Below are 12,635 nucleotides of genomic sequence, written 5' to 3' on the forward strand. Positions count from 1 at the left end.
ACAACAATATGAACTAACCAGTACCCCCAGAGCTCGTGTCTCTAGCTGCATATGTAGCAGAAGATGGCCTACTCGGCCATCATTGGGAAGAGAGGCCCCTTGGTCTTGAAAACTTTATATGCCTCAGTACAGGGGAACACCAGGGCCAAGAAGTGGGAGTGGGTGGGTAAGGGAGTGTGGGGGAGGGTATGGGGAACTTTTGGGATATCATTTGAAATGTAAAATAAGAAAATACCTAATTTTAAAAAATTTTTAAAAAAGACAATGAACTCATGAAATTCTTAGGCAAATGGATGGAATTAGAAAACATCATTGTGAGTGAGGTAACCCAATTACAAAAGAACACACATAGTATGCACTCACTGATAAGTGGATATTAGCCCAGATAATCAGAATACCCAAGATACAATTCACAGACCACATGAATCTCAAGAAGAAGGAAGACCAAAGTGTGGGTGCTTCAATCCTTCTTAGAAACGGGAACAAAATACTCATGGGAGCAAATACAGAGACAGTGTGTGGAGCAGAGACTGAAGGAAAGGCCATCCAACGATCCCATCCCATATACAGTCACCAAACCCAGACACTATTGTGGTTGCCAAGAAGTGCATGCTGACAGGAGCCTGACACAGCTGTATCCTGAGAGGCTCTACCAGAGCCTGATAAATACAGAGGCGGATGTTTGCTGCCAACCATTGGACTGATCACGGGGTCTCCAATTGGGCTCCCCAATGGAGGAGTTAGAGAAAGGACCCAAGGAGCTGAAGGGGTTTGTAACCCCATGGGAAGAACAATAATATCAACCAACCAGAGCTTCCCAGAGCACCCAGGGAATAAACCACCAACCAAGGAGTACACATGGAGTGACTCATCGCCCCAGCCGCATATGTAGTAGAGGATGGGAGGAGAGGCCCTTGGTCCTGTGAAGACTCCATGCCCCAGTGTAGGGGAATGCCAGGACGGAGAGGCGGGAGTGAGTGGGTGGGTGAGGGAACACCCTTATAGAAGCAGGGGAGGGGGAGGGGATAGGTGGTTCTAGGGGGGTCAGGACCAGGAAAGGGGATAACATTTAAAATGTAAATAAAGAAAATATCCAATAAAAATTTTGAGAGAGAGAGAGAGAGAGAGAAAGAAAAGACCAGAGTCAAGAAACTGGTGTTAAGTCAAAGAGAAGATGATATGGAGTAAGGAAAACTCATTTATTTTGACAAATGGAATATTAAAATGTTGTGGGACAAGGTTGAAAGCCAGATTATTCTGGGTTGAAGAAGGTATGGCTTTTATGAAAAATCTAGGAATCAGAGCAGTAGAATGCAAAGTCACACAGCTCATTCTAACATCTTTATTTTACATATGCCTTCCTAGCAGTAGCAGATGGGAGAATCCTGTTTCCCCAAATGACTGGGCATGAAACTCTACTCTGTTCTAGGAAGCTATAGTTGTCGTGCTTGGTTGTCAATTTGATGGGATTTAGAGTCACCTTGGAAATAAAGCTTTGGACATTCTTGTGAAGAATTATGTAGATTGAGTTCATTGAGACTGGAAGAACACCATAGATGTGGGTGATACTGCACAGGCTGGGTCCTGGTCTGAGTGAAAGCAAGCAGACTGAGCATATCCACTCACCTCTGCCTCCTGACTGAGGACAGCACATTCCCAGCTGCCATGACTTCCTTGCCACTCTTACTGCTTGCCTCACACTATTTTACCAAATCCTCCTTCCTTTTGTAAACATCTGTCTTTAGAACTTTTGCCATTATCAGTGAGAAAAATATTTAATTTGGGTTGCAGTCTGACTCACCTTGTGTTGCTGTCCTGAGCACAAGATCTGGGAGAATCACAGCACAATTTACACTTCAGTCTCAGAGAAATGGAAATGAAAACTTTGATTTTCAAAAAGTTTGGCCCTGTTCCTTTTAAAAATCTGAATTGTAAAAGTACCTCTTTATGTTATATAACCATATTTTTGTTTATTTTTATTTAAAGAATGGAGTGGCCTTATCTATGTTCATGCAAAACACGTTAACAAGACTTATGAGGTAATGTATCTTTCTTTTTAAAATAGGATTTTTAACAGACTGGTACTTATAACTTATTATTGCATTCTTTGTACATTTTAAAAAGTTAGCTGAGCTTCATATTGTGAGTATTGTGATAATTGAATATTATTATGCCATAGAGAACAGTCATTAGAGTGAAATAGTAGTGAGATAGAAATAGTTTTGTAAATAACAAGGTGAAAGAAGAAAACAGTTTAAAAGACCGTGGCTATATAACTGGCTACCACAGGAAACAGCTCTGGAGAAAGACAAGGTCTGATGCCAGGGGAGAGGCAGGGTAACATGCAAAGACTCCCTCAGGATGGAGAGAAGTCAAGGAGAGCAGACTGCATCCACAAGACAGAAGAACTGAATAGGCAAATACTTTGAAAAGCTTTCTGTCAAAAGTGGGTTTACATTACATCTAGATAAAGGAAAGGGAGAAAAAAAAATTTGTGCATTTAAGGTTACAAACTCAGTATGCTTTGAATGGTTCTGATTTTGTCTTTCAGATTAATTTTTTATGTATGTAAGTACACTGTCACTCTCTTTAGACACACCAAAAGAGAGAATCAGATCCCATTACAGGTTGTTCTGAGCTACCATGTGGTTGCTGGGAATTGAACTCAGGTTCTCTGGAAGAACAGTCAGTGTTCTTAACTACTGAGCCATGTCTCTAGTGCTCTTTCTGATTTTTTTTATTCTTAATATTAGCAGTTTAAAAGTATGAAAACTAAGAATATTCATATTTAAGCATGCTTATTTGACATTTCTGTATTAGTACTCATTTGAGATCTAGAAAAAATACAATCATAATATTACTGTTTTAAATATCATTGTCTTAACTCGTGTTTACTCCCACTGCACAGGTATTTACTCTTTTTTCTAGTTTAAAACTCTTTTATAAACATTATTTTATATGTATGGGTGTTTTTCCTGGTTGTCTAGAGCCTTCAGAGACCAGAGGCAGGCATCAGATCCCCTAGGACTGGAGTTATGGATAATTATTAGCTACCATGTTGGGTGCCGGAAATTAAAACTATGTCCTCTGCAAGAGAGCAAGTACTCTAAGCCACTAAGCTATCAATCCTTTCTTCAAGATAGGTTATTTTTTTTTCATTCTCTTAATTATCTTTCTATCTGTCTGTCTCGTCTGTCTGTCTGTCTGTCTATTTATCTATTAATCAAGAGGGTATTACACAGCCCGGTTTGAAACTTATTATTAGTTGAGCCTGGCCTCAAACTCCTGTTTCCTTGCTTTTATTTTTTTTTTCCCCGTTTCCAGGTTTACAGGTAACACCACATCTGGCTAAAAGTTATTCTTGCTTAAGTAATCCTTTCTATGTGGGAGTAGGGCATATTAAGAAAATACTTAGTCAGGTTAGACCAATAGCTTTCCATATTGGTTAGAATCTATAAAAAATGTGTATTTTGAAAATATATCTACCTAATAGTATTCTCACAGTGCTCTGACAGAGTTTATTTTTATTTCATTATTGTTTTTAAGATAACGTTTTGACTCTATAGCCCTAACTGTGCAGAAACTCACTAGACCAGGCTGACCTTGTACCCTTAGAAATCCATTTGTCTCTGCCTCTCAAGTACTGGGATTAAAGGTGTTTACTAATGCCTGCCCCCCTTCTGATGTCTTCCTCTGGTCTCTGAAGGCTCTTGACACATATATACAGTAGATAATATAAACCACCAGGCCAAACACTCATAAATATAAAATCATTTTAAAAAGTTTTAACCTAGGGGGGAAAAATGTAAATTCCAGTGTGGTGGAAGCAAACAGGAGTTAAGGCAAGATGTGTGTGTGTGTTTGTGTGTGTGTGTGTGTTTCTTTATAAAAAGAAACAGTAGGATTTTTTTTTAATGATAAGTAATGTTAATATTATAGTAGCAGCCTATGGCCATTTAGTCTTTTGATGGAAATCTTAAATACTTGACTTTGCAGCTCTGTTTTAGGCCAGATTATCCAATCAGATATGACCATAATAACTACACCTTGACTGTAGAGCCATAAAATAAAGCAAGCAGTTTCACAGTGACAGAGCTGGTATCTGCAGAGCTAAAGGTTCTATCCTAGGTTCCTCACTTAGAAGACAGTGAGTCTGCTTTACTGTAAACCAGACAGTGATTCAGGCAGGAACTTTGCTGACTTCCTGGAGCACAAGCGTGGCTACTTTTTGGCATCGTGCCATTTTTCTTCTGCTGGTGCCCTTGATAATTCCTGTTATTAACATTGAGGAATGTTGAAGATTTTAAGATGATGGATATAAATGAATACTAAATTTAGAATTATTCACCTCTATTTTTCCCTTGAATATACAGACTACCATTAATAAGTGTTGCTCTGGTTCAAGGCTGGGCAATGGGTGGAGGAGCAGAACTTACTACAGCATGTGATTTCAGGTAAGATAAAAATTACATTGCTGTAGGCATAAAAATAATTAGCACATGCTTGGATTTAATTTTACCATTTCAATATTTCATATATTCTTAAACAAGATAATCAATTAATGAATGTTTTCTTTTTACTAGTCATTAAAGTAGATAATAGTACAGCTGCTATTACTCAATTATAATGAATTTCTTTAAAAAAGCAACAGAACACAGTGACTATTCATAAATCAAATCCATATTAGCAAAGATCCTAAGAAGGAAAGTCATGGAAGTCATACAAAGGAAACTCTAAACCCAAGAGAATTATTCAGAAGTTAGCAGCTGAAAAACGCAAGAAGAGAAGCCACTGGACACGAAGACCATGGTGCTGCGGTTCTCATCAAGAGGGTTCTGAGAGCCATGTTTTCACTGTCTGGGGTTCATAGCCACTTAACAGATGGAGAACAGAGTCGCCAGGAACTCTGGGAGCTGATTGTTTTTCCTTAAAATTCTCAGCTTTTTGTAGCTGTGTAAGTACAGAAGCCATAAAATCTGATGCTTTATACAGGCTTCTTTGTGCCGTCCCAAAGACTGTAGGAACAACTCTGAGGAGACCTCTGTATTCTTTTATATGCTTGTCCTGAGGTCTGTAAACATGGAGGAAGACAGCATCACATTGAACGGTTCCATGTAGACAGCTTTGAGAAGTTCTCAGAGCTTGAAATCATAGCAAAGAATTGTGTTTTCAAGGAAGTTAGATGTTTTATTTTTAAGGATGCATTTGATTCTTTTCCAGTTCAAAGAATGTTCTGTATTATAAGGAGCTAAACTGGTAGGACAACAAAGAGCCTGAGGCTGGCACCAGATATACTGTCCTCACCTCTGTCTGCTGCTTCTACCTGTCTGACCTGTGTGTGTATGTGTGTGTGTGTGTGTGTGTGCGCGCGTGTGTGTGTGTACTGTATCGGTGACCTTTCCACCCATGCCCCAGTTCCCAAATAACTCAGAGACTTATTATTTGTTAATTAAATGCCTAGGCCATAGCTAAGCCTGTTCTCAGAAGCCTATAACTTACATTTATCCATCTGTATCATTCTCTGCATACCACATGGATAGTTACCTCTCCTCAGCTTTATTTGTACAACTTCCTCTGAGTCTAGGCAGGGAAGCTCCATGCTTTGCTCTTTCCCAGAGTTCCTCTTTCTGCTGGATGTACCACCTTCCTATCCTGCCTTATGTTATAAGTCATAGGCTTTTTATTTTAGCAAGTCAGAAGGTGCTGTAGGCAGGCAAGGAAGAACACAGACACATTCACATAGTGTACAAAAACATCACTTCAACATAATACTTACCCTTAATGTACACAAAATATTAAAGTGGTCTTAAAGTCACTTTATTTTACCACTATAGTTTTTAGTAGAAAAGTCAATAAATAATTATCTGTCGTTCTTTAAGACTACTTTTTTTGTTTGACATTCTTTCACTAATAATCTTGACTTCATTTTATGTTTTTTAAAGTACTTTATTTTTATGTTCTTAAAGTACTTTATAGCAATACAGTTTATGTATTAAATAACTGTTATACAATAATTTGATAAAATCTTAAACAGAACACAATTTCAGATCCTAAAATCCTCCCCACAGAATACATTTTTCAAAAATCACTTTTTTAAAGGATTTGTTTTATCTTGTTGGTTTTGTGTGTGTGTGTGTGTGTGTGTGTGTGTGTGTATGAATAATTTCCTATTTTCATGTGTGCTCATGGAAGCCAAAAGAGGGCGTCAGATCCCCTGGAACTGGCGTTAAAAGGGTTTTAACTGTGATATGGGTGCTGGGAATCAAACTCTCATTCCTGACATGAAGAATAAATGCTCTTAACTGCTGAACCATCTCTCCAGCTCCTAAAATCACTTTGTGTGAATGTGTTTCATTCCTGTTTTCTACACATTGTGTAGACTTTATCTTTTAAAATGGTGGCACATATACTAAGAGACAAGTTTCAGTCAATTTTTGACATGATTTCTTTTTTTTTTTTTTTTTTTTTGGTTTTTCGAGACAGGGTTTCTCTGTATAGCCCTGGCTGTCCTGGAACTCACTCTGTAGACCAGGCTGGCCTCGAACTCAGAAATCCGCCTGCCTCTGCCTCCCAAGTGCTGGGATTAAAGGCGTGCGCCACCACGCCTGGCTGACCCGATTTCTAAAGCTAAGGACATGTCCCTTCTGCTTTGGTAAATAGCATTCTGGACATCATTCTGAATGTAGGTTGTGCTGATTGGAGTTACAAAGGCTTTGTTTTAAAATAATCTTATATTGAGATCTAAATTACATGTAATCAAATTCATCCATTTTAATTGTGCATTATAAAGGAATTTTGACAACTGCATATACCCATATAACCACTTGTGGAGAGGTAAAAGCCTATAATTGAGTCATTTGGGAAGGGATTCTAGTTCAAATGCATTTGCCTACACAGAAAGATCTACCATACCATCCAGTTATATGGATAGGTCCAGTGGATAGACCCTTTGAGATCTAAGTCATCATACAGTAGAGATACATATATTACCCGTGCTGTAGCATTATTGACAGGCGCATAAGTGCTGGATGGTATGATAGACCTTTCTGTGTAGGCAAGTGAATCTGAACCGGAATTCCTTCCACCTCAGCCTCCCAAATGACTCACTTATAGGCTTTTACCTCTCCACACTTGCTTTTTCAAAGAGCAAAAACTTTAACTTTTAAAGTATGTTTAGGTTTTCATTTTAAAATATTTACAAATGTCCAAAAACTTTTACTCAGTCTCCTCGAGTACTAGTTACCAGCCAGGATACAATTACAAATCAAGAAAGTCAAAGAGAAGCAGTGCTTCTAACTAATCTGTATATGTCATTCAGGGTTTTTCTGTTACCATTTTAATATCCTTATTTTTGATATGGGATCCGATCAAGAATCTATTTTGGTTGCTACAGAAGTAGCCGCCCTCACCCTTTTGCATTTAACCTGTCCATTTATATATACTTGCTATATAACTTGAGCATAGATTCTAGTAGATCACGTGAATTAGGATCCTACTTCTTTCCTTTTTTGATGGTACCACAGAGCTACATCCCCTGACATTTTGTTGCTTTAATTTTGAGATGGGATCTCACTAAATCATTGGGGAAAATTTTAAGAAGTTGTTGATCCAACTTCTGCCTCTGGTTTTCAGGAAACTAGGATTAGTGATCTCCATACCAGGCCAGGTTAGTTAGGGTGTAATCTTTTTTATCAATATTGCAACCTCTGTCTTTTAATTGGTAGATTTGACTGTCTTATACTCATTGTTGCTATTGATTTTATTTTAGTCTACCATCTTCTTAAAAAATTATTTTTATTTGTATGCGTGTTTTGGCTATATGTGTATATGTGTACCACATGGTGCTCTCAAAAGGGCAGGATAAATTTAGTGTTGGATCCCTGGCACTGGAGTTACTGGCATTGTGAGACACTGAGAGTCAATGCTGGGACCTGAGCCTGGGTTCTCTTCAAAAGCAGAAACTGCCCTTAATCACTAAGCTATCTCTCCTGCCCTAACAATCTATCATCTTAATATTTTTTTTCTAATGACTTGATTCTGTCTGTTCTTTCTTACTGTTCTTTTCTTGCCTCATTGTAGATTATGTAATTCCATTTACTTCTATTGACTACATAAACACACACACACTGACAGGGGAGGGAGGAAGAGACGGATTTCTTCTAGTTTTGAATTAACAGCATATATCTTAAAGTGGTCACGTCCCTCTGCAAAATCCTAAACTGATTGAAGTTAAGATATTGGGATATTACACTTTATGTTTATTTCTTGTCTTGACCTTTAGATATTATCTTTATTTTGCTTCTATGCAGTGTAATGTCACATTGCTACATTTTTGCTTTAGTCAATCATTTAAATGTGTGTATATATGTGTGTGTGTATATATGTGTGTGTGTGTGTGTGTGTGTGTGTGTATAGATACATCTGCATATATATAATGAAAATGAATTAGCAGCCAATTGTTTGTATTTCCATTAGAATGAATATTTGGTTTCAGTATGTTGGTTTACATTGATTGCCAACCAGACAGAATCATTGGACATACATACATTAGATTAATGGAGGTGAGCAGATTCTCTCTGTGGGTGGCACCATTTCATGACCTGGGGTTCTGGTCAGTATAAAAAAGGGAATGTGTGCAGAACACTAGGACTTACAGCTTTCTGTTTCCGAGCAGCCCTCCCATTTCCAATGTTACACCTTCCTTGTCAGGACAAAGTGTGCCCTCAAAAACTGAGCCTGAATAAACCCTTCCCTCCCTCCTTCTTCCCCCTCCCTCCTTCCTCCCTCCCTCCCTTCCTTCGTTTCTTGTTAGAATTTTGACATGTCAATGAGGAGAGTAACTATCATAGACTACACATAGTCACTCTATGGATTTTTGTCACATATTTTTTTAAAAGTCGTAAATGAAGATGAAAGCTTCCCTAACAAGGAATTCCTTTAGCATTAGATTTATTTTGTTGAATGTTATTTACTAGTTTAGAAATGAAGTTTTGATAAAGCAGTCTAATAACACAAATGTACTGTTTCATTTGTTACAAAATCAGAACCTAGGAACCCATGATTCAGTCAACAGTGGGCACCTGGCAACACCGCTGGAGCCCCCACTTAACCATTTTTGTAACAACCTCTCATTTCCACACAGCATTAAAATGCACTTACTCACATAGGATGATAGACATAAGCAAACTCATGAATAAGAAAATTTTTGTTTTTCATTTGATAATTAAGGACTTGTTTCAGTTAACAGGTTTTTTTTTTTGTTTTTAATTCAGAAACTTTAAGGTTGTTTTGATGTAGGAGACAATTTATCAAGATCTCAACCTCTTTGAAAACCAGTATAAGGGAATGGATTCATAGATGCAATGGAAAAAAAAAAAAAAAGAGAGGTCATTTCATGCTCTAGCACCCTCTGCTGTTCTGACTTCAGACTGCATTACGGGCCTCTGTTTTGTTCGTTGAGGAAATAGTCACATGGCTTTGAGTGATGTGAAATTAAATTAAATAGGAAAAGCTTTGTTTTTAACTTGATTAGATGTTTCCCTTATTTTATCCAGAGATAGAAGTATTTAGAGAGTATATAAATCAAATATGTAATTATATAAAAATAAAACATTTAAAGAGTTTTAAGCTATATGCAAACAGGTACTAATACACTTAATGCTCTTCCATAGGACCACAAGTTAAGACTTTAGAGGCTCATTGATAAAAACAAAGATCTTTTGATGTTATATCTGGTGTTCTTCTTCAAGTGTTTACTAGATCTTTGTATAATCTTTCATATTAATTTGCCTCTTCATAATTTGGAATACTTAGGATTTAGAATGAAAGAAAAAAAATATCAGAGAAGACCATCAGAGACTTAATCATTGACATACTGTGTCATTCTGGAGTTTAGCATATTATGGATCTTACTGAATATTTGTTATGATATACATGATTATATCTTTGTTATCAGATACATGAAGAAACATACCTGATAGGTTTTTAAAAGTTTTCCAGTGAAAGGATGGTCACTTTTATGGAAATGATGGCATAGTTAGTTCAACATTTTCTGGCTTATCTATAAGCCAGATATAGCCATCTACAAAATATTCATGTCTTTAGTTTCTAAATTTTCTCTAGTAGTATGTATTTGTTATTTGCTAAAGAATTTACCCACAGCTAATTATTACCCACATCAGAATTTTGCATCTTTTGTTACAAATTACTTGTAGTCAAAATACAATCTAAAAATATTAAATATAAAGGTATGGGAGTAAATCCTTTCTGATTCAGATTGCATGCTCTTGTGAGTGGCCTGGTGAAAGCTCATGCCATTCGACTTCGTCTGCTTAGAGGTGAGGTATCCCTTTGAACTGTGCAGTGCTGACACCTGCCCATTAATCATTAGTATTTATCTAGATTATCAGAGAGCCTCCGTCATGGTATCACATGGACTTATACTCAATGAAATTTCTACTTTACTTAATAATTGCTATAGATTAATGATACTGGGAATCTTATTTCAGTATACAATTAAAGTTGATATATTTTATTACTGGTCTTAATTTTTAGCTGTATTTCATTTGATCAACCTTCCTTTTGGTATATATGTTTAGGGAAGTTATATATAGGATCTGATGCTAGGTGTGTTACCTTCTGTAGAAAAATGGGAGATAATAGAACAATTTTTGTTTAAGTGAAGAAAAATATGGTTCTTACCCTAGAATTTTGAAAATCATCACCCTGGATTTCTGAGCCCTATTAATTCCACATCCCAAGAGCAGCTACAGTGTTACAAGTGTGCGCTCCAGAACGGACTGCTGGCTGAGTGTGCTTCACTACTAGCTCCAGTAACAAGGACAGGGACCTCAGTACAAGTCATGCTAGTCGATGTTTTTCCCAGTGCCTTATCAGTTATCTCTGTGATCCAGTGATTTACATGACTATCTGAAAACACAAAAAACCTTTCATAATGCTGGACTAAAAAGGTAAGGTACTATTTCAAATATGTATTTTGACTCATTTTAACACACTTAACTTTTTTAGCCTTGATAACTTTAGAATTCATGCAGCTGACATTTTCACTCAGGCACCTATTCTCTTTCCAGGAAGACGGAAATAACTTAGTATAAATAATAGCTCTTCCCCCACCTCCTCAGTCACCAGCTGGTAATACAGTGTATGCAACTGCCAGAAACATATTCCTGAATCAGACATTTCATGTGAATCTTTCTAAGAGAAAGCCTTAAAACAAAACAAAACAAAACAGAAACGCTGAGGGCTAGGGAAATAACCCCAGATAAATGAATATTAGCAAGTTAATACTAGTTTTTAACAAATTTTACTTCAAGCAAATATACTAGTTATGTATTGTCCTGTTCCACTTAACCTTCATAATACCATTTAATATGTATGTTGTTACCTATATTTCCTAGTTTCCTTGAAGAAACCTTAAAGGCATAAATGTCTGGCTTTTTCTTTCTTTCATAATCAGTTTGAATCTTCTACTTCAATTCCATGTCTAGATAAACAAAATGTTATTTTTTATTATTTGGAAAGACAAAAACATATGTCTAATGGTCTCCATTAATGTAATCATTGTTGAAAGATGGCCCACTACCATACTGGGTTTCACAGTGTAAAGATAGTTGTTCTAATTTTAAATGAATTAAAGATTATATAATATGACAAAGAACAATTTAGGATGACTACAGACAAAGTGTTTCTATGCTAATCTGTTTAAGGGGTCAACTAAATTATAACAAAAGTTAATACACAAAGCTTATTATGTGTGAGGCTATTATAGCACAGTCTTATAGATTTTTAAAATAAAACATAGTTCCTCTGATATTATTTATAAAGAATTGGAAAGTACATATTCTGAATACTCATTACATAGGAACACATTTGATAACTAATGTTCTATGGCACGAGAACTGCTTTATAGACAAGCAAACTCAGGCCAAGAGAGGGCAAGTAACTTCTTAGGGTCTAAACAGTGATATTCTTCTTCCCTAAGTGTCCTGTTTCTTGGCTGCACTTTATGGGGTGCAGTGTGCAGCCAGAGAGACTGTGTTAGGAGGTCCAGCCCCAGGGTCTGGCTGTGGCTCCATGAACTGCACAGGAAAGCTCTGCAGTCTTCTAGTTCAGTGCATATCCCACCTTTTATCACAGGCCATAATGCCTTTCATCAGTGAACACTTTAAATACTGGTTTTCTTGTATACATTTTATAAAACACGTTCTGCTGAGTAGTTTGTTACATTCATTTAAAAATGTTCTTGGATATGTTTACTAACCCTGAAACTTGGGATTTACTCTTCAGAAAGTAGTAGCAGCACACAGAGTAGCCTTTCCTTAGGTCAGCATTTAATCAGCATCCCTGACAAAAGTACAAATCAGGCCACAAAGATGGCTCAGGAGGTAAACGCACCCAGGTTCAATCTCTGGGTCTCACATGGCAAAAGGTCTCACATTGTCTTGAGACCTGTATGGTGTGTTGTGGCTTGTGTGCGCACACAAAGTAACAGTTTGCCCAGTGTGGGTAGGCTTTCCTGTAACTGGTCCATTCAAATAGCTGTAAGAAACATACTAACATACTAACATCTGATGAATTTCATCTCTTCCTTACCATATGTCAGTGGCACATAGAAA

At 37.0% G+C, this 12,635-nt stretch overlaps 1 protein-coding gene across 4 annotated transcripts in view; it reads left to right on the top strand.

The window, feature by feature from the left end:
* Positions 1–12,635, top strand: part of Echdc1 (ethylmalonyl-CoA decarboxylase 1) — a 32,829-nt gene that overhangs the window by 16,859 nt on the left and 3,335 nt on the right. For all 4 annotated transcript variants that reach the window (XM_029482310.1, XM_021174149.2, XM_021174151.2 and 1 more), the window contains 2 exons: positions 1,987–2,039; positions 4,374–4,454. In XM_029482310.1, the coding sequence (XP_029338170.1) occupies positions 1,987–2,039; positions 4,374–4,454 (134 nt within the window). The remainder of the gene's footprint in view (positions 1–1,986; positions 2,040–4,373; positions 4,455–12,635) is intronic.

This window comes from Mus caroli, chromosome 10 (assembly GCF_900094665.2).
Source record: "Mus caroli chromosome 10, CAROLI_EIJ_v1.1, whole genome shotgun sequence".
In the NCBI taxonomy this organism is placed as follows: domain Eukaryota; kingdom Metazoa; phylum Chordata; class Mammalia; order Rodentia; family Muridae; genus Mus; species Mus caroli.